The 24,472-nt window shown below is 31.6% G+C and overlaps 1 protein-coding gene across 1 annotated transcript in view; it reads left to right on the top strand.

The window, feature by feature from the left end:
* Window positions 1-24,472, top strand: part of LOC124537997 (neuropeptides capa receptor-like) — a 134,781-nt gene that overhangs the window by 63,662 nt on the left and 46,647 nt on the right. The window contains exons 2-3 of the mRNA XM_047114999.1: window positions 4,110-4,200; window positions 7,906-8,105. Of these exons, the coding sequence (XP_046970955.1) occupies window positions 4,110-4,200; window positions 7,906-8,105 (291 nt within the window). The remainder of the gene's footprint in view (window positions 1-4,109; window positions 4,201-7,905; window positions 8,106-24,472) is intronic.

Here is a 24,472-nt window from a genome sequence, read left to right as displayed (position 1 = left end):
CATTGTGAGCGGAGCGTAACGCAGTTTCTTGAAGTGTCACCCGGCAAACCAATTTTTAAGACGTTGTCACGTCAAAAGTGGTCGTTAAAAATATTTTATCTACCTCGGCAGACTAACGTCGACCATTATCACGAATTACACGGTCTTACGATTATCTCATAAGCGACTCCTAAAACTTTGTTTGTAATCGCTTGAAGACAAAGATAACTTTTTTATTTTTTGTAAGTGTAATGATGTAGTTTACTAACGTTTAATGACGTCAGCGAATGATTGCCACATAAACAAAGGTAATAAGTTAAAGATGCATATTTTACCACAATTTTCAAGACAAATTTCTAGGCATAGTTTAGATTAAACACAGCTGCTGAATTTCACCTTAGGACATCGCGTCAGAATTCAAAGTTTGATTCGCGACATCTAGTCGTCCGAAAATTTCAGCTTTCAAGACCACTTTGTAGACTTTGCTGACTTAGACATTTCATAAAGGCGATTTACCGCACCTGCAAGTACAGGGTAATTGTAGATATCGATGGGCGATGGTAGTCACTTTCCATCAGGTGTGGCTCCTATCAGTTTGACACCTTTATCATAAAAAATACTAATGAAATACAGTGGTGGATTTACCAATAGGCTAAGTAGGCTGGAGCCTAGGGCGGCAGATTTAGAGGGGCGGCAAATTAATTCAAATTTGTTATTATGTTACAGAAATAAAAAAGAACTTACATATAACTATATGTATACATATTACGTACGTAATCCGTATACTCGTCACTACATAGCGGGTTGGATAAATAATCTACTAACTAACAGAAATATCACCTAGTTTATAATCATTATAATAACGGGAAAAAACCGATGTAATGAGGACGATAGACCACAAATCATAAATGTTGCAAAAAAAAGTAAGGGGCAGCAAAAATTGAATAGCCTACTAGCGACAGATTTGTAAATCCGCCACTGACTGGCTATAATATCAAACTCCATAATTAAGTATTCATTTCATTCTTTTTGTTCAATGAAACGGTCATTCGACCAGAGAACCACTGAACCATTTATATAAAGTGCTTTCCATCATAAATAGAAAAACCTTTGCTATTTTAGATATTGTTTTCTCACAAAGTATATAAATTCCCTGTCTCCAAAGTCCGGAACTTTGTGTATTTATAGTGAAATATGTATTTCCTTGTTATGTATTCATAAACTACAAGTGGGAAAATTGAATTATATTTTAGTTATTTGATATACAGCTAATAACTGTAAAATCATTATTATACAACGATAAAGTGAAACTACAATATCTCAACGTTCGTGCAGAGACTGCGTAAATAAAGACTACTTTAGTAAATTAGAAAATAACACTATACCAAAATAAATATTATCATCATATAATATAAAACAAATTCGCTTACCGCTGTCTTCTCTATGCATGCTTAGATCTTTAAAATTACGCAACGGATTTTGATGCGATTTTTGATTTTGATTGTATATAATACGTGGAGAATATAGTAAATAAACACTCATCACTTTAGAATTTTCTATTGTGATGTTTTAAATAAACAAATTCTGTAGTATATCTGGCATCAGCATTGCAAACGTACGCGGTCGTAGTTCTTAAATATTTCGTAAAAGGTATACTTTTAACTTTTCAATGCGATAGATGATCATTCTGGTGATTTTAAATGAAAGTGGTTATAAAAATAACCCCGATAATATTAAGACATTCGTAGATAATGTCGAAATAACGAAATAAAAATAAAAAACATGGTAAATATCCCGTAAATAATAACTGTCATTCTGGTGATTGCATCATAATAATGAAGCAGATTTTTTTAAATCTGTATACGGATACATATATACGAAAACTATTATACCGATTTTGGATACGAAATAATTTTGGACTATTCGATTGCTTCGAATAGTTTTAGCTACGAATATAAGATTTAGAAAAATGCAATTAAAAATAGTTATGTAATCTATTAAATGTAGTTAAACAAAAAATATATAAAGAAATAGCTTTAAAAAACTATTAGATACTCTCTTTATGTAAAGGACTATGAAAAATACGCGAAATAAATACGAACAATGTTTTCTATCGGATTCCAATACGGTATCGAATAGATTTGTATTTGGGATATTCGATATCGGTTACGGCTTTGGAAATCCATAAAATCCCTTGGGCGAAAGTATCACATTTATAAAGTCGAAATGAAAACAATTTACAAGTAACTCTGCGTCATCTTTATGTAATATTCATACATATACTAACATATGTTGACCACATACCATCAGATGTTTGCATACATATTTCATAAAAAAAACCCTGTTACTACTAAATCTCTAAAAGATACATACCTAATTTAGATTTATGTTGTTACTCAATATTAGTGATAAAAGTTAAAGCATTTTTTTAAGTTAAATACAATCAATTATATGAATTGATTGTATAAGTTAAGTTACACTTCAAGTAAAATTTATACAAAAGTCATCGAGGAAACTAGAATCTATCTAGATAAATTTAACGTCTAGTTAAAAAATCTGAAAGAGATCTTACTACTGCAAAAGATTCTTTATTATTCTTTCGAAACTACTTGAGTGGTATCTGGCAAAGTTAAGTTAAAATATTTGCATTTTAATTGATCTAAAAAGAAATACATATCGTTGTTGTAGTACCCATGTTAGTAACTAATAAGTATCTTGACACCTACGTTACATTTTTATAAAGTGATTACAATATACCTGACGGCGTTTGGTGAGCATAAGAAAAGAGTGACAAAGCCAGTCGATGGTAGCAGGGCGGGCGGCGGCCATTTTGGTACGACGGTTACATTCTAGATTTCCCGCGCACCACGTATATGACGAATCATTAATTTCCTATATTTTCTTTATTTTTTTTTTTGTAGTCGATGTTTGTGTATATACACAAACACATATAAAATATATTTGATATTTTAACAAAACGATATTAATGACTATTGAGATTTTATCTGAGTAATTAATTTGTTTAATTAAAAGCTTACTGAATTATTGAATAATAGTTTGTATATACATCCACTTATCAGGAATAATCCTGATATTGGTAATTAAATGTATATATAATAACAAGAGTATTGTATTCAGTATATAGCTATATACAGTATAAACATTTTTTATTCATCTATTATTTTTTGAAACGTTAAAAAAAATATACTATATAAACTTACATTAATAATTAAGTATTCTTGTTGTTAACTTAATCTTAAGTAAATAAAATGAGATAAATTAGATATTATTAAAGTTAATAATTAACAATAAATTAATTTTATGTTTTATTAAACTACTATTAATTAAAATATAATTACCATTAATGTTTAAAGTCATAAAGAATTTCAGTAATCTAGAATACATAAAAGTAATTATAACTTCATACCAATGAAATAAATATTAATCAAAAACTCGGCTCCTAAATTAATATTGTCAGAATTAGGTCTGTCATGAAAGAAGGCAAATTTTATTAATAAGTCACTGATTCTAATTAAATTGTGCCACCAATTTCGGTAACTTTGTATTGAGACTTTAAAAGTCTCTACGTTCCAAATATTTGCCGTTAAAATTATGTTTGTGATTCACGATAAATATGTATAAACATATAATTTATGTTACTTTGACAAATATAATTTAAATCGAAAGTTGATTATTGGAAGTTGGTGGATATCTCCACAAATAACAAAATATACTAAGTAAACTTAATTCAAGTAGGCTTTTTGAAGCACTTTTGTATCTTCATTTAACAACTATACTAAATGAAGCCACCATCGGTTCGTAAAGTAGAATAATAATTGTATCTACGGATTTGTTGTTATCATAAAATTATTTAAGTTTTTTCAAAATTATTGATTCATCTCATTTTCGAGATCATATGTTTCAAATCCAATTCTGATATTTCAATTAAAAACCATCAACATAAAATACTAATACCAGACTGTACTGTCATCAGAATTATTAGTACAATTAATATTTTAATAAATATAAGAGGTGTTTGCCACCACTGCATACGAATCAATCGTCAAGCCGAAACCATTAAAGTCAATTGTATATTACATCATCATAATTATGTTTTTATATTGTTCCAGGTCTTCCAAATGATCTTGCAGTGTACTGGCACCAATATCCTTACAGTTTGGGTTTAGTTTTCTGCAAACTTCGAGCATTCATATCGGAGGCGTAAGTAGTACATAATTATTATTTTTATGTGTAATCTTATAATTCCTTGGACACAGTACTTAAATAACAAAAGTAACCAAAGAATCATTCATACTATAATTATATTTTTGTATCAATTTTACTAGTAACTATATGTCCAATGGGCATAATACCTCATCTCCCAAGGTTGGTAGTGTATTTTCGATTATCAGGTCCATTTTTCACCTAAGCCTACCTAAGCCATCAAAAAGGTTGTATATTCATGATCCATTGAATAGGTATCAAGCTGGCTTATGTATTCCTAGAAGGTCTGTTAAATTCGTCCTGATGTAAATAAGGGTAACACCAAACAAATACTTGGAAAGTAAAATAATTCCACAATTCTAAAAGGGACAGTTTGAGATCCGCCATTGAAATGTCACGATAATGGAATAAGCCGTGACGTTGACGTGTTTGTGAAGCTCTCGCGTGTCTTCTAAACGAGTGACAACCAAACATTTTTTTGTACATTAGCATCCGAGTGTCAGAATAGTATAGATTTCCTTTCTACGACCCATACTAACGAAATAGAACCGTAATCATAATCGTAATGATTTTAATCGATGGATATTTTAATCGTTCAACTTGAAACTGAGTGTCTCGCCGGTACTTCTCGATAGAATCTTCTTTCCGGACCGGTCGTAGCTTCAATTAATATAGTTGTTTATGACGATTCAAAAGTGCGTACCTACTCGAATAAAGTATATTTTGATTTATGTTTAAGTACACTTTCAATGTTTAAATTTGAAATATCGATTTATTGCATTATTTAAATTGTATTCGATTAAAATTTTGAAATTGATATATTTGAATATGGTAATTAATTTTTTTTAATTATGTTCAATCAAAGGCTTAATAATACTAGTAAGTAGCTATCACCCATAGACAATGGCGGCTCTAGAAATATTAACGATTCCTTAAAACGTCAATGTGTCACCAACTTTGGGAACTAAGATGTTATGTTCCTTATGTTTAATTACACTGGAACTTCACCTTCAAGTACTTTACCTGAAGGTCGTCTGGAAGTATTTAAGCGATTAAAGCGACACTTATCAAGCGATAAGATCGCTTTTTGTACAAACTCTGAAACGTTTATCTCTTATAAATTATCGACTATAGGATGAAGATTATAATTTAAACGCTTATTTTACTAAAACACAATTTATTTTTAAATCATTATACGCAGTATTTAAACAATTACATCGCTTTTGAATACGATAATAATACACCGATAGAAATAGATGACACATAACAACTTATTCAGATATATTGTATGTTACGTAACGTTTGAGCTTTTTATATTCATTATTTCAAGTGTCGTCAAAATGTGGGTACATATTTGGATACATCCTGTAATACTACGTTGTAAAATTTAGCATATTTTGTCCTCAAAATGCAACAAACACCACTATGAACGGACATATCTAACGTTTCAATTGTAATAGAGATATAAGATATCACTACATAGTACAAGACAAAATCGCTTTCTCTGTCCCTATGCATGCTTAAATCTTTCAAACTACGCAACGGATTTTGATGCGGTTTTTTTTAATAGATAGAGTGATTCGAGAGAAAGGTTTTTGTATACAATACATAGGCAATATAGTAAAGAAACACTGATAATTTCTAATGTGATATCAAAAAAAAAAACAAATTCTGTATTATATTTAGTATCAGTATTGCACCCATGCGAAGCCGGGACGGATCGCTAGTATAAAGATAAAATCTATAGATATTGATGCTGTTTTTGTGCGCTATTTTCAACCTGTTTTCTGTAATGGATATGCGTCTTTGTCTTGTCAGGTATTCTATAAAAGCGTTGCAATGTTCACTTTATATTTTTCAAATAACTCTTTATATCTATTCTGCAAGGATAAAATTTGACATGAGACGAACCCGATCGTTTACATTGAATAGACTGGCTGTGACGCTATGTTGATAGGTAGAAATATATGTTTGTTTGGTATATGTAGGTACCATGTATACATACTTATGCATTTATAATATTACAAACAGACACTCCAAATTTTTTATATAATTATATTACACCTGAGCAGATGTTTGGACGAAACCGGGGCGAGTGACTAGTGAAAATAGCTCTTAAACTAAAATATTGTTTCTTATCAACCGAAGCATAAAATGAGACTGTAGTATCATTTTTATTCCATTAAATTATTGAAAAAATGATATTTTATAACGAAAAGTCTATAATACAGATAGATTTTCTTCGTGACATTAAAATTGTAAAATGATAGCGTATCTTTAGTAAAGATCAATTTATACTTTATGACGGATCACCTCTATTCATGGTCTCAAAGATGGAGTCTGTCAAAAACATAAAAAGGCTTTGATGTTAATATAATAAATGGTTCAAAAATAAATCTATTCTTGGGTGTAATCGGTAATACGCTCTCACGTATAGCACGACACAACTTAGATGTAGCATCGGCAAAAACCGATCACATTTATTTATTTATTTTATTTATTTTATTTATTTTATTTATTTTATTTATTTTATTTATTTTATTTATTTTATTTATTTTATTTATTTTATTTATTTTATTTATTTTATTTATTTTATTTATTTTATTTATTTTATTTATTTTATTTATTTTATTTATTTTATTTATTTTATTTATTTATTTATTAAAGAACCACCAAAAAAATTGCATGTGGATATTTTACATAAAAATTATCAATCCTTAAGTTGCAATTATACATATAATTTCATTTAAAGGTAGTTACAGCTAGCATAAAAAGTAAAACTGTACGAAAACATATAAGGCTAAAATTAAAACTCAAACTAGGTCTGTAAAGTCATATTTAAGTAGATATGAATTTACAAAACATAAGCTAATTGATAAAAATAGGCTAACTTAGATAGAACATTCGAATTAAGTACGCTATCCCAAATTATCAATATTTATTCTTATGTGAATATGATCTTTACACAAACGTAATAACTTGTTGATATTACAAGTTATTACGTTTGTGTAAAAATCATATGACCTAATATATTCGTCAATTTGACAAGTCGATTTACATGCACTTGCTTCCTCGGATTGAACTAACGCGATAATTTATAGCGACGAATTGCACGATAGAGAGCTATTTATATTGGTTGTATAAATCGTCAGTAATCGGTTTTATTCAATTTGCCGATGCTACATCTAAGTTATGTCGTTTTGTCAATACATTAAACTTGTTCAAAGTTTAACAATATCGTATAAAAATAAAATACGAATAAGTACTCACATACGCGGTCTGAATATTAACTTTATCGCTTATTCGAAAGGAAATGCGAACTCTTTGAAGTTTGAAATGTATTTATTAGTCGAATTTTATGCTCTTGTTATGATCAATATGACATTTTTGTTCTGAACCACTAAAAGTTCCTGAGTATTTGAATTTATAACATTTATAATATGTGTGACATCCTCCACATTAAATAAATTAAATTCAGAGGTTACCAATGAGGTAATATATATTGTTTTTTTTTTTTTTTTTATAAGTGGACAGTGTTGATTTTATTATCAGCACTTGTGTTTTTGATCTGTGACAATGTTAATTTCTAGTTATCTATATTTTATAATTGAACAAATCAAAAAGTTATAGCGACATTTTAATAGTATCTCGCTTATTATAATATTTATTACAATTACTAATATTGGCTTTATTTTTCTATAGGGCAACATACGTATCGGTTCTGACGATATCAGCTTTCTCCTTGGAGCGGTACTTGGCTATCTGTCATCCCCTACATCTTTATGCGATGGCCGGGCTCACGAGGGCGTCTCGCATCATCGTAATCCTGTGGATGCTAGCCTTCATCAGCGCTTCACCCTTCGCTGTCTACAGTGACATCAGCTATAGAGACTACCCTCCCAGTAAGTAATTTTAATTTACATTTTGATAATGTATTATTAAAACATGTGCCAGGAAAATTTGATATATTTCTTTTAGATATTCGAAATATTTTATTTTTACAATTCATTCAATCTTAATTGAGTGAGTCTTAACAATAAATATAATATACTGTGAAAATATACTTAGGTAGCTATTAGTCAAATATTTAAATAAATATTACTGTTGGATATATGTGTGTAAAAGTCGAGATGGCACAGTGGTTAGAACGCGTGCATCTTAACCGATGATTGCGAGTTCAAACCCAGGCAAGCACCGCTGATTCATGTGCTTAATTTGTGTTTATAATTCATCTCGTGCTCAGCGGTGGAGAAAAACATCGTGAGGAAACCTGCATGTGACAAATTTCATATAAATTCTGCCATATGAGTATTCCACCAACCCGCATTGGAACAGCGTGGTGGAATATGTTCCAAACCTCTCCTCAAAGGAAGAAGAGGCCTTTCTCCCAGCAGTGGGAATTTACAGGCTGTTATTGTATATATGTGTTGCCATCCTAAGTCTATAATGCTGCAACGCACTTCCTACTGTTTTCTCCTAAAGGATGTCTATACATTCAGATTGGCAAACTTAGATCGCGAAAACTTACCGATCAATTTATAATTTAAATACCTTTTAAAGGTTTTCATAATTAAAAAGTATACATTATTGATTTATTCGAAAACACAAGTATATTGAAGTATTAATTGCAGTATGAGATAAAATTAAGGAAACATAATATTGTGTTTATAAATCACGCTGTATAATTAATCAAGTAATGTGTGATCACGTTTTCATGATTACGTCGAAGCGGAACACCAGTATATACAGAGCCTTATTATCATTTGCTAATACTAACTAACTATTAAACTGTCAAATCAATTTTTTCTTCGTAATTTATTAGACCCTGTATATTTTCTCTTTTTATCATCTCGATAATTTTTGAAATTAGAACGCCCTTTTAACTTTTTTTTACGAGTTTCGTTTGGAAACATAACTTCTATTATCTATTATCCCTTTAAAAATAAATTTGAAACTTATGTAAAAGTAAAAAAGTATGGAAACTTAGCCAACCACGCTACGCCATTGCGGGTTAATCAAAAGATTTTTTTTCAGTCTTCCTTTAAAACACGCAATGAATTGCAAAAATAAATAGAGTCCTTAAAAAGCGGCCGTATATACCGTGATTTCGAACTTTTTGCCTTAATTAATCGTAATAAATTTAATCTGTTATGTCATCTTGCCTCATTAATTATCTGTCTAACTTTCAAAATATAGATGACATGAGATTAAGTTATATACAAGCTGAGGTTGCGAGCCTTTTTATTATATTGTAGTTATACCTACTAATATATGTATATATATATATATATATATATATATATATATATATATATATAATATTATTCAATGCAAGACTATACGAATATACAGTGGAATTAGTACTTGTTGACTTCCAAGCAGCATTTTTATTTAAGCAATTGTATTTAACAATTATATATGTATGTACTTATAAGGCTGTATTTTTATATGTTGAAATAGAGTTTCTTGTCGTTAATCTTGGTAGAATCTGCTTTCCGAACCATTGGTTCACTTAATATAGTTGTCGACGATTCAAAAATGCTTGTAAAAGCCTTGAACAAAGTACATTTTGATTTTGAATACATGACCGTTTAAAATCGATATCTTTTGTAAATACTATTTGTATAGATTCCACGATCAAAGTCTGATTTATTGTATAGGTAAAAGAAGTAGCCGTAATCTTCGTTCTGAAGAGAATTTGGTTTTAAAAATACCACCCCATACAACATCTTTTTATAGTAACTCATTTACAGTCCATTCAATTCGTCTTTGGAACTCTCTTCCACTAGAAGCAAGACGTGCACCAAACATTACTTCTTTTAAAAAAATGATAAAAGAGCACTATCTTGCTTCATGAAGTAATACTGTAATTAAATATTTTATTTATTATGTAAGTATCTATAGTATGTAAATGTATATATTTATAATGTGTATGTATATTATATTATTATATAATTATATATTTATGGAATTTTTATTTATGTGTCGTATATATACATATATATATTGTATCTATTTTTTTTTTTTATGTATTAAATAATTTGTACACTCCTACCATCCTATCTCTCTCCTCTACCAAAGGTTGCCTGGAAGAGATCGCTGTTTTAGCGATAAGGCCGCCTATTGTACATTTTTCTATTCTTTGTTTTTGTAAAATTGTTCCTATTATTTTTGTCTATATTGGTGTGCAATAAAGAGTATATAAATATAAATAAATAAATAGATGTCTATACATTCAGATTGGCAAACTTAGATCGCGAAAACTTACCGATCAATTTATAATTTAAATACCTTTTAAAGGTTTTCATAATTAAAAAGTATACATTATTGATTTATTCGAAAACACAAGTATATTGAAGTATTAATTGCAGTATGAGATAAAATTAAGGAAACATAATATTGTGTTTATAAATCACGCTGTATAATTAATCAAGTAATGTGTGATCACGTTTTCATGATTACGTCGAAGCGGAACACCAGTATATACAGAGCCTTATTATCATTTGCTAATACTAACTAACTATTAAACTGTCAAATCAATTTTTTCTTCGTAATTTATTAGACCCTGTATATTTTCTCTTTTTATCATCTCGATAATTTTTGAAATTAGAACGCCGTTTTAACTTTTTTTTACGAGTTTCGTTTGGAAACATAACTTCTATTATCTATTATCCCTTTAAAAATGAATTCGAAACTTATGTAAAAGTAAAAAATAATTGAAACTTAGCCAACCACGCTACGCCATTGCGGGTTAATCAAAAGATTTTTTTTCAGTCTTCCTTTAAAACACGCAATGAATTGCAAAAATAAATAGAGTCCTTAAAAAGCGGCCGTATATACCGTGATTTCGAACTTTTTGCCTTAATTAATCGTAATAAATTTAATCTGTTATGTCATCTTGCCTCATTAATTATCTGTCTAACTTTCAAAATATAGATGACATGAGATTAAGTTATATACAAGCTGAGGTTGCGAGCCTTTTTATTATATTGTAGTTATACCTACTAATATATGTATATATATATATATATATATATATATATATATATATAATATTATTCAATGCAAGACTATACGAATATACAGTGGAATTAGTACTTGTTGACTTCCAAGCAGCATTTTTATTTAAGCAATTGTATTTAACAATTATATATGTATGTACTTATAAGGCTGTATTTTTATATGTTGAAATAGAGTTTCTTGTCGTTAATCTTGGTAGAATCTGCTTTCCGAACCATTGGTTCACTTAATATAGTTGTCGACGATTCAAAAATGCTTGTAAAAGCCTTGAACAAAGTACATTTTGATTTTGAATACATGACCGTTTAAAATCGATATCTTTTGTAAATACTATTTGTATAGATTCCACGATCAAAGTCTGATTTATTGTATAGGTAAAAGAAATATTGAAAAGAAATGTTACAGAATTAAATTAAATATAAAGAAAGCACGAATATGTCATACTTTCAGGGATTAGGCAAAAGAAAATACCCTTTTTAATTAAACCGTATTAATTTGTTTAAATATGTACAAAATATTAAATATAAATACAAACAACGATATTTCAAAGCCTTTTTGTCATTAATATACACTTTTAATGTAAAACAAACTTTTTATATTAACGTTTTTAACAGAATATTAAATAATTCTTTATAATAAAGAAAGTAAAAAAAATATCTATGGAAATTTGCTCTTATTTTTTACAAAATAATTAACGCTACATTATAAAAGACCTATCTTTTTGATGATTTAAATATATAGTAATATAATACTTTTATGTAATCCACATGTATATAAAAGATTATAATAGGCCGGACAGCTCAGTTTAGCAAAGGGAAAACAGTTTCAATATTTATATTACCTCAAAGTAAAATGCCGAAACTTCGTAAGTTAAATTTTAGATTTGATAAAGAAATTATATCAAGAGATTAACTATTTTTTAATCTTTATAATACAAAAGTCCTTTTAAAAGGCTAAAAAAGAAGCATATTTTGATTAAGCCTATACAATCGGAGACGCTAGATAAATTGCAGAATAAGTCACAGCATTAACAGCCTGTAAATTTCCCACTTCTGGGCTAAGACCTCTTTAAAGAGAAGGCTAGGAACGTATTCCACCACGCTGTTCCAATGCGGGTTGGTTTCACATGTGGTAGAATTTCCTTGAAATTAGTCACATGCGAGTTTCCGCAAGATGTTTTCCTTCACCGCCAAGCACGATATGAATTATAAGTCCAAATTAAGCACATGAAAATTCGTTGCATGCCTGGGTTTGAACCCGCAATCATCGGTTAAGATGCACGCGTTCTAACCATTGAGCCATCTCGGCGTCTGCAATTCATTCGTTTAATTTGAATACGATACTATAATGTTGCTTTAGTTTGACACAATTTGAACTTATATGATCCATAATTTGACACACACACGAATACTGTTTTGTTTAAGCTTCGATCCAGTCTATCTATTTGGTATTTCATGCGCGTCCCGCGCCCCTCTTCCGGATTCCCCTTGAAATTATTTCTATAGCAGAATATCGTATAATGCGATCAAAAGCTCGAAAGCATGTTATACTAACGACATATACAGACCCAAATCGCGTTAAAATAAATGGAAATGTCACGATCACGACTTATATATATTTGATATGGATGTGCATAAGCAACCACCAGCAAAACTGTTAAAAACATTAATAAATAAAAGATACTATTCAACAGAAAATTATATAGATGATTAAAAAGTGCGGAGCTAAGAATTTCAGGCACGTTATATTATATTCATAATTGTATTCGACTAATATAACTTTGTATTTTAAATTTTGGAAAAGAGTAACTATAGTACGACACAACTTAGATGTAGCATCGGCCAATTCAATAAAACCGATTAGTACCGACTCACACAACCAATAGAAATAGCTTCCTATCGCGCCATTCGACGCTATTCTCGCGTCAGTTCGACCCGAGACAGCAACTGCATGTAAATGGTCGTGTCAAATTGACGAATATATTACTTTATATGTTCTTACTAGTTATTACGATTGTGTGAAGATTATATTCGTATAAGAAATAGATATTGATACTAATTTGTGTAACGTACGTTATTAGGATGTGATCGGTTTTACGAATTTTGTCGATGCTACATCTAAATTGTGTCGTACGATACTTATTTTCCTAACGATTCTTCTCGATATAATCTACATTCAAACCGATTTCAGCTTTATTTAATATAGCTCTGTAAAAATACTCTGTGAAACACTGGAATAAAATATACTTTGATGTTGACTTGTCGATTTTGGTTGTATGTCACCAGTAATAAAAGAGCTTGCAGGATTTTCATTCACTCGTTACGTGACATTTAATCGACAGGCAAACAGACTCTGAACAGTGTTCCTATCTGAGTTTCGTCGATTGTATAAAAATAATGAATAGTAATACGAAACCTTATATGTGCCAAAAGTTTTTCATTTTAATTGATATATTTACATTAATGATTACATTTCCATATAATGTCTGAGTTTATAATTAACAATAAGATCTCACCATCAAGTAAATATTTTTCTAAGAAATATATTTATAAAATATTTTAAATACAATCTCCAATGTCATTTTTATTTATATCCATATTAATATTTTCGTACAGGTCTCGAAGGGGTCTCAGGTTCTTGGTGGTAGAGCTTTGTGCAAGCCCGCCTGGGTAGGTACCACCCACTCATCAGATATTCTACCGCTAAACAACAGTACGCAGTATTGTTGTGTTCCGGTCTGAAGGGTGAGTGAGCCTGTGTAACTACAGGCACAAGGAACATAACATCTTAGTTGGTGGCGCATTGACGATGTAAGGAATAGTTAATATTTCTTACAGCGTCATTGTCTATGGGTGATGGTGACCACTTACCATCAGGTGACCTATATGCTCGTCCTCCAACCTATTCCATAAAAAAAATGGACCCGATAGAAAACTATACACAATTATGACTCTCTAAAAAAAATTTTTTTTAGTCGACAACATATATCCGCAAAATTCGTATAATTGAGTTATATCGATATTCAATTCAAATCAATTCTTAATTTCATGAGTTTTAGTTGTTCTGACGGGACACAGATTATTTCACCAGGTCACGTAGGATGGAGAGGACATGAATGTGATTGATCGGTACGGTTGAGATAACAAACTCAATTAAATTTTAAACCCAAGTATAGCAGTAGTGATTTCCTAGTTAATCCTTAACCTAGAACAATACAAACATTAAGGGTTAATAATAGGGTAAATTAAAAATAGTTAGTATTCTAAACTATATATTTATTTTTAGAACCAGAAGTAGGAAGTAGGTTAACCTCTAAAACTATCTTTAATTTACAATAACAATCAATCTACCACAAAGGAAAAACGTTTAGTCTACAACAGAAATAACCATCAATAATCACATTACACCCTAATAATTATAATCGCGATCTCAATGTGTCAACTACGAATCTCCCGCCTTTTTTTTTTAAAGGGAAGTTGTGTCACTTGATGCAGATGTTGCTTGGTTATTCCAACAGTATATATTTATATTAAATCCATGAAATTCAATGACATGACAGTTCAACAAGCCATGTTTGACGTTTACGGGCGGATTTAGAAAATGTATTCGAAATTCTATTTTCGGTGATCAGTTTTTTTAATTATTTACGCACGGGCAAAATTAATATTATTTGACAAATATGTCAAATAATAATAATTTTGCCCGTGCGTAACCACGTTTTCATCTAGTATCAATGTTAAATAACCATTAGATTCCCCTATATTATCCTAAACAACAAAACACATCGTAAATTAAATATTACTGCAGTTTTGTCATGATTTTTTAAATATACTTATATAATTTTATTTGAAATGATAATATTTAGTACGGTTTTTATTTTTAAATACGTTTTTTTAATTGAAATAACATTTATTAGTATGATTATTGATTCGGTTATCGACACCGTATTGTGAGACTCCCGTCACATCCTCTCGTGGCGTGGTGCGACGACTGGTACAGCCTGGCACGAGAAAAACAAAAGGCGGTTGATTTTGAACGGGAAGGGGGTAAGAAAACTAGATTCGAAGTTGGGCGGTATAATTAATATACAATAAGCGAATAAATAATATATGTATCGATTGGTAAAGTAATATAGTGACATAAATTAATGTTATGTGAGTATTTTTATTGCAGTTTCAATATAATTTTTACATATATTTAATGGACGATTGATTTCATCGATGGATAATTGAAGGAGCTTTAACAACGTAACTCAAGTAAAGCGAGGTAAATTACTCTTAATCCTCTTATTCGATACTAAACTCTTTCGATACTAAGGCAATTTATTAAGGCTTACCTTACTACCGTTACTTAGTGAAATGTAAGTAATTTTTTATTCATACCTATCTCCCGGAGAATTTTGCATAAAAATCAAATGAGATGAGAAAAAAAATATGCATAATATTTTGAATTTTAAAAGATAAAGGAAGCAATTTACATGTTTACATAAAATTGTAGTAACTTTCTTTACATTTCCTAAACACTGAACAACAATGCATAGAAATTTTCGAAAACAAATTGAATATTTAAATTTCGCTTGGGGAGACAATCGGTAAACAAAGGACGAAAGGGCTGGGAATATACACAGAAACATGTATTATATTTGTATAGTAAATGAAATAAAGAAGTACTGTATATAATTTTATACATTATATAAAAATGAAGCAAGGAGTTTAGCAAAAAATGTTTCATTGAACAAATTTACGATAAGCCCTAACTGCTGAAAAAAGAACAAATTTATTGGTGTATTATTTACAGAAATATATAGCATATAATATGTACATTAAAAAAATATTCAACATGTGTATTATCAAAGACCAAATAAAAGGCCTGCTTCAACGTTATCCCGTAAGGAGATTTCTTACAACTCTCCAAAGTAGAAAAAAATGTATTTATTGTATTTATTAATGTACCTATTTAGTACAACCGTACTCATAAAAAAATATTTAACGTAAAATATTTAAACCACGCATTTAAAAGCTTTAAAAGTAAAAGTAACAGCCTGTAAACTTCCCACTGCTGGGATAAGGCCTCCTCTTCTATCAAGGAGAGGGTTTAGACATATTCCACCACGCTGTTCCAATGCGGGTTGATGGAATGCACATGTGGCAGAATTTCGATGAAAATAGACACGTACAACAGTTTAGCACAATAGTTTCCTCACGATGTTTTCCTTCACCGCCGAGCACGAGATGAATTATAAACACAAATTAAGCACATATATATAGTGGTGCTTGCCTGGGTTTGAACTCGCAATCATCGGTTAAGATGCACGCGTTCTAACCACTGGGCCATCTCAGCTCATCTCATTATGTATCAATTTTCATTCCTGTATCTATCTTTGGACATGATTCTGATTCGGTAGGTCTGTGAATAAAACTGTAAGGCTGATGGAATCCTGGGATGCGGACTAGTGAACCCATCGAATTTGGATACATTAAATTCGTCTTAAGCAGAAGCAAACGGAATTTGTGTAATGTATGCGTGTATTTTCATTCTAGTATTATACAAAAAAAGATTTGTTTTGAATAATACGTATAGCCTTTTCCAACAACAAACAAAAGCCAAATAGATATTCAGATATAGACATCGAACTGACGAGATCTCATTGGTCGAGAGGTTATAATCTATGATATTGATTATGGATGATTGGTCTTTTAAACATCGACGAAGTTTGTATCAGAACTTTTAAAGTTAAATTCAAGTGCATATAAGTAGTTAAGTAGAATGGTATATCATTATAAATAAATATTAATCAAGAACTGTTTGTATTGCTGAATATAGGAGACTTTTTTTATTGTATACGTTGGCGCACGAGCATATGGGCCACCTGATGATAAGTGGTCACCATCACCCATAGACAATAACGCTGTAAAAAATATTAACTATTCCTTACATCGTCAATGTCCCACCAACCTTGGGAACTAAGATGTTATGTCTTGTGCCTGTAGTTACACTGGCTCACTCACCCTTCAAACCGGAACACAACAATATTGAGGACTGTTATTTGGCGGTAGAATAACTGATGAGTGGATGGTACGTACCCAGACGGGCTTGCACAAAGCCCTACCAAGTAATATCAAATTGCACATAATACGTGAAACTAAGGATTGTGTAATAAAATAAAAATGATCTCTATGAGCAGACGAGACCTACCTAACATTAGATATTGCAATTGCTCATCCGTCTGTCATTCATGAAAATAAATTAAAATGTCTTTCATTCCTGTCGTGCGTCTCGTTTCCAGCTACGCCCATAATAATTTATTTTATTAGTAGTTCTCAACTTTGACGTAAGTAATATAGATTACATCAATTGTATAAACCTTTTCATATCATCCGATGCCATGGAAGACGATAGCTGATAGCAGATAGCCTGTTTTTACATATTTCTGACACAGTCGTTCCGATTTGGCCATTTACTCCATAGATTAGCTTTATTTAGTCTGTCTTATACTTGTTTTTTGTTGACGCAGGGTAAATCTTCATAGATACCTATGGGGATGTCGGGTTATGTGAGATTGTACTCACTAAAAACCCCTGCAATGGCCGCCATCAGCACGGAAACAGAGAGGCTGCAGGATCGTTTTTGCAGCACATCCGCAGCCCTTTCCGATAGTCTGTCTTACACTTAACACGCAAAAAAGACCTGTACAAAGAAAGAATTGGATATGTCTCATTATAGAAGCTAGATATTTACAGGGAGCATTTTAAACTCTTTTTAGCACGCTACCAAACGCACCTAAAACAAAAACTGGCTCTGCGCTCACAGAGACAATTTAAATACACGGATAGCACACTTATAAACAATATCGCCCGACAGTTCACAGACATGATTTGGTGCCGGTGGTAGTGATGTTGTATCCAATATCGGGTCGGACAATATAAAAGCCAGATACATATTTCATACATTTAACTTCCTACGATATCGTATCGAAGATTTGAGGTGGCCCCGTTGTTAGAACGCGTGCATCTTAACCGATGATTGCGGGTTCAAACCCAGGCCAGCACCGCTGATTCATGTGCTTAATTTGTCTTTATAATTCATCTCGTACTCAGCGGTGAAGGAAAACACCGTGAGGAAACCTGCATGTGACAAATTTCATAGAAATTCTACCACATGTGTATTCCACCAACCCGCATTGGAACAGCGTGGTGGAATATGTTCCAAACCTTCTCCTCAAAGGGAGAGGAGGCCTTTAGCCCAGCAGTGGGAATTTACAGGCTGTTGTTGTTGTTGTTGTTAATATCGTATCGGAGCCCAAAATCTATATCGGATTTGTGAATGAAATGATCGGATAATATGAAAACGCTTCTACACTCGTCGTTTTATTTATTCTGAAATTGTAATTTCAATACTCGTATGATATTGGTTTTTGACATTTTACGCTGCCTCTTCTAATAAATGCGGTGTCACGGCAAACATCGTTCCCTACTCATTCAATTCGTCTTTATCGGCAAACATACGTTATTCCATATTTTTTATTAAATCAGTTCCTTTGTTATTCATGTTCTTGTGATATATTCTTTATAGGTAAACATACTTATTATTTATTTTTCGTTATTCGAGTTTGATTAATATGTATTGTTAAATACTACTTTTACAAAAGCAGTTCTATTTAATAACAACAATTATATTATAAGAGTCGGTATGAGTTTATATCATATAAAGTATTTATTCAATCAGATTTAATATTGAGATTAGATTAATGTGAGCATGCTTGTTTTAAAGCCAAGTCACGAGCAAAACACACAATGTTTTACTTCGTTGAGAAAACACAATATATTTACGACCCTCTGTGTATATCAGCGTGACCGTTACCAATGAGTTCATTAACTTCCTGCGGACCGTTACTTAGTAACGAATCGATACTGTTTTAAAAGTATTATCTGAAATAAACTCATCATGTAAGCAAATCAAATCAAATCAAAATAAACTTTATTCGAGTACAAGCACTTTCGAATCGTCATTTTACAATTAAGTGAAGCTACCACCAGTTCAGAAAGTAGATTCTACCGAGAATAACCGATAAGAAACCCAGTAGTAACTCTACTTCAAAATTTAAAAAATACAGTCATGCTTGTTAAAAACAATTATATATGTATGTAATATATCCTGCCTGCAAGTCAGCAGGTAGTTACTCCACGCTTTTTTATCATCTATAAAATCTTGTAACGAATAATATGCCTTTTTTACCAATATATTTTATACAAACGATTTGAATTTACGAAACGGCAAAGTTAAAAAAGCTGTACTACTAGCTTAAATTAATCACGTAAATCTACCAAGTTCTACACTTTATTTCAAAGATAACTAACACTTTATATTTAAATAAAATAAAATGTCCAATTTGATTTTCGATCTCGTTATTATAATAAGTATATTGTATATTATAGCTCTTATTTCAATGGACCAACCCATTCGACTTTAATAAATATTAGCTACCCGTTTATACGGAACAATAATGGTCTAAGTACATCGTTTAGATAAAAGAACATGAAAAGAAAATCCTTTCTTTTCCGGCTAGGAAAGTTGAAATTGTTGGCGTTTCTCTAATATTATAGCAATAAACACGTGTTATACATACAAAACCTTAATCTTCAATCACTATTTGTAAACCGTATTAAAATCCGTTGCGTAGCATATAAAGTCAAAACGAACATATGCAAAGAAGCAAATTTGCTATGTAGATATATGAAGCTAATTAAATAAAATTAGGTAGTTTAGAATTCAGATAACAAGCCTGAAGGCAAGTCAGGTACTAGATATCGAATACGTATTCAAAATATGAGATATTTGGATCTGTATTCCAGCAGTCGAAGTAATTCAAGGTGTAATCTTTGAAATTAAACGGGCCAAGAGTAATAATAATACGAAAATCATAGCATAGAAGAACTGAGATATCCGTGTACTTTGAAAATTCAAACCTAGCAAGCTTGGAGTATCAAAATATAAATTAATGCTCGTAAATGATAGTGCTCGAATCAAGGAAGGCTTCGTAAGATCTTACTTGGGATGTTTTCTCGCATGTTTTGGATAAAATAGTTCAGCTAATGGATCAACCAAATTACATCGGAAGGGGCGTTATGTAAGAAAGGAGGTCCTTTGGGCAATTTTTAATTATAACCGTCAGTTAATGGTAGGGCTTCGTGCACGTTTAACTGTGTAGCACAAATTCCTAGGATTTTTGTGTACTGATTTGAAGGATTAATGACAAGTGTACGTGGAGAAAGAGTCGAGATGGCCAAGTGGTTAGAACGCGTGCATCTTAACAAATGATTGCGGGTTCAAAACCAGGCAAGCACCGCTGATTCATGTGCTTAATTTGTCTTTATAATTCATCTCGTGCTCAGCGGTGAAGGAAAACATTGTGAGGAAACCTGTATGTGACAAATTTCATAGAAATTCTGCCACATGTGTATTCCACCAACCCGCATTGGAACAGCGTGGTGGAATATGTTCCAAACCTTCTCCTCAAAGGGAGAGGAGGCCTTTAGACCAGCAGTGGGAATTTACAGGCTGTTGTTGTTGTTGTTATACGTGGAGAACCCATATCAGTCCATAAGGAAGGTGGCGCATTGCCGATGTATGGTTTCGTTTAAATTTCTTAAAGCGTGAACTTCTAAGGGCAGCGATGATTATTTCCTTTCAGTAACAGATAACCCATTTACCAATCCACCTAACTATGCCATAAAAATTGTCATTTAGCTACTGTATTTATAAACCGTCGAAAAATAAAACAAGCATTTAAATATTTGAAATTTGGTCATGACATTGTGTTACGAATATTGGGTTACCATGTAAATTTCCACCAGCTAACGTTGCGTCAGAAGACTTCAACCATCACATTATAACTTGGCAAACGTTCAAGGAACTTCGCGTTACAGGAATACGCTGTCGTTAATTCAATTCGCATGTCATAGTTTCCATCAAGGTGTTGAGATATTTCTATGCAATTCCAATGTGAATTGTTCCATTGAGCATTTTATTCGATAGGGTTATATTGACTATGTATTTGTAATTCTGTCTAAGATAACAGTAAAACATTACATATTTTTAAAGTAAAGTAAAAGTAATGTAATAGCCTGTATATTTCCCACTGCTGAGATAAGGCCTCCTCTTCCATTACGGAGAGGGATTGGAACATATTCCACCACGCTGTTCCAATGCGGGTTGGTCGAATGCACATGTGGCAGAATTTCGATGAAATTAGACACATGCAGGTTTCCTCACGATGTTTTCCTTCACATTTTTAAAGTAACAGTAATATATTAACACGTTCGTTGCGGTATCAGTTTTTTTCTAATTTCTGCCGTACGGGGCGTTTAAGACCTCATATGAAAACTATCATAATACAGGTACCGGTCTTATTAGATCTCGTAAAGTATAAGAAACTAGAATTCGATGTGATGTGATGCTGTGATGTAATCGAATTTTATTTATTCAGTGCGGTACATGGTCAAGGAGACCCCACATTAAATTGGTACACCATAGCATTCTGTTTTCAACAGGCATCATATAAATACATTTATCTCTTTCCTACAATATATAAAATAGAGGTTACGGCATCCGCACGACAAAGAAGTCCATGATTTTCTTAGACTCATCACAAGGAAGTCAATACTTGTTGGTAGGGCTTTGTGCAAGCCCGTCTGGGTAGGTACCACCCACTCATAAGTTATTTTTCCGCCAAATAACAGTACTCAGTATTATTGTGTTCCGGTTTGAAGGATGAGTGAGCCAGTGTAAGTACAGGCACAAGGGACATGAAATCTTAGTTCCCAACGTTGGTGGCGCATTGACGATGTAAAGAATAGTTAATATTTCTTACAGCGTCATTGTCTATGGGTGATGGTGACCACTTAACATCAGGTGGCCCATATGCTCGTCCGCCAACCTATACCATAAAAAAAACGTGGCGTATGAGACCTCGCTCCGAATTGAACGTGTTAATAAAATTAAAATAATATACTATTCAAGAGCTGTTAATAACATAATTGTTCGATGTTGCAATTTTTAATCTTCGATTTCATGCACACATATGTTGTGCAGGTACAAACGCACACTTAAGTTTAATGTGGCTGTTAAGGTTTTAACTGCCCTGGAGCCTCCACATTAGTGGGGGCCACAGTTTTCAGCAAGTTAAGAAATACCGAGATATAGTCAAATTATAATAATGTTATTATTTATTATTTTAAAACTTACCGATACAAGTAAATAAATCATTGCTTACTGATTGAAATAAAAAAAGTAATTAATTCATGATAATATAATTATTAGGTTGTTCACGCTTCTGTTTGTCTAAGGCCCCCACTGCTTTATGGCCCGGGAGCCTTCAGACCTTTAAATCCGACTCTGTTTTAAAGGCAGTAGTAGTAGCGTTGTTAAATCGTATATATAAAGTAAAAAAACTGTATAATATGACTGCTGAGCTGCCGCCGTTGGAACTTTATTTAGTGCTTCTATGAACTAATATAGCTCTGCACAAACCGATTTAATTGTCAATCAAGATAAAGACCTTCTCTAAGTGAACGTAACCATTCTAATACACATTCCAAATTTATTCGGACGAGAACTACAAGAATTCCATTAATTCTTTTATTATTAAAAAATTAAAATACTATTAGGAAAATAATTTTATAAACATTTTTCATATTCATTTATAGTGAAACGGCAGACGAAGAAATATGCCATCTGTTTTTAAAAAACCACAACCCCTTCTAGATCAATATTTCAATAAATAATTCAAGTAGATTGGGATAAGGGCGGAATGATAAAACCCTTCCAGGTATAGATGTTGTAAAAAATATAAAATATTTCTCATACAACTGATGCAGCAAATCATTTCAGGTGAAAAATATCTCTTAGATCTCATCTAATTTATTCTGATACGGCAAACGTTTTTTTATTACATATTCATTTACTCGGAAAAAACGCGAGTGACGGATGCAATTACCACTTATTGCCTTCCAGGACCAAAAAAATAAAATAGACTATCAATTATTATAATCAGATTTGAGTTTATTTTTAGGGTTCCATGCTCAAAAGGTAAAACGAATCCTGTTACTAAAACTCCGCTGTCCGTCCGTCTGTCTGTCACCAAGCTGTATCTCATGAACCGTGACAGTAAGACAGTTACAATAAATACTAATTATTTTTGTTGTTTATAATGGGGTCGCATTCAACCTTGTCGGTAAAAATCATTAGTAAATAATTATAATATTTTATTAAGATTGAATGGAACGTCTTTGAACTATCGTAATTGTCTTTAGCAGTGACATTCCGTAAGAATTAATTTCGTATCTCACTAGTGAAATGTTAATACTGTGTCCCACAAATATTGTAATAATTATTTTATATAATTATTTATTACAGAAATTCGAAATTCGAAAGTCTAATAAAAATCACGACAGAGATAAATAATAAAAATTTAATTATAAATAATCCTGAATTTTTCTCTTCATAACTTATGACGAAATCTCTATTAAAGATAATGTCACTAAGATGTTGGTTGTATTCTACTCATGTAGAATCGTAATCGTAACAAAGCAAGTTAGTGTTCACTTAAGTAGTATTAACCACAAGAGATAGAAGCAAAGCTTGAAACGGTGTGTTAAGTGTAGCAACATTACGCGTTCCTACTCCAAAACTCTTTCAGAAAAGATTGTCTGTCTAGTTTTCTTAAACAATATAACCAGACTATCATTTTTTTGGTGAGGCTTCCTTTATGTCCTCATATTCACTTGTAAAATCATTATGATTCTTACAAATCTAATTTCATTTAACAAAACACAACGTACAACCCAAAAATCACATGATTCCTGTAAAACATTTCTATAGCTTGGTATGACAGGGTTTTAGATAAACTCAGTTACATCCTGAAAAATAACCAGTTTCTATGACATAGTTGTATCGCATAATTTAACAAATCCTTCATAACACGTGGCTTCATGATGTCTGCCTTCATGCCTAAAACCAGATGAACTGTTAAGCCCAAATGAAGCACCTGAAATTTGGTGCTAGCGCCGGTAAACCGCAATCACTAGTTTAGCAGGTCAAAAGCCAGCATCGTTTCAAATTCCGTGTGTATGTTATATATCTGAATTCAATTAGTATGCTTACATTTTATTTAAATTTGCTTTACCGCTCTTATTTCATGACTCTTATTACGAAAAGAGTAACCACTGAGTTTCTTGCGAGTCTAGAATCT

Source organism: Vanessa cardui, chromosome 19, assembly GCF_905220365.1.
Source record: "Vanessa cardui chromosome 19, ilVanCard2.1, whole genome shotgun sequence".
NCBI classification, from domain to species: domain Eukaryota; kingdom Metazoa; phylum Arthropoda; class Insecta; order Lepidoptera; family Nymphalidae; genus Vanessa; species Vanessa cardui.
The sequence above is the reverse complement of the archived record's forward strand: the minus strand, read 5'-3'. Positions and strand labels throughout refer to the sequence as shown.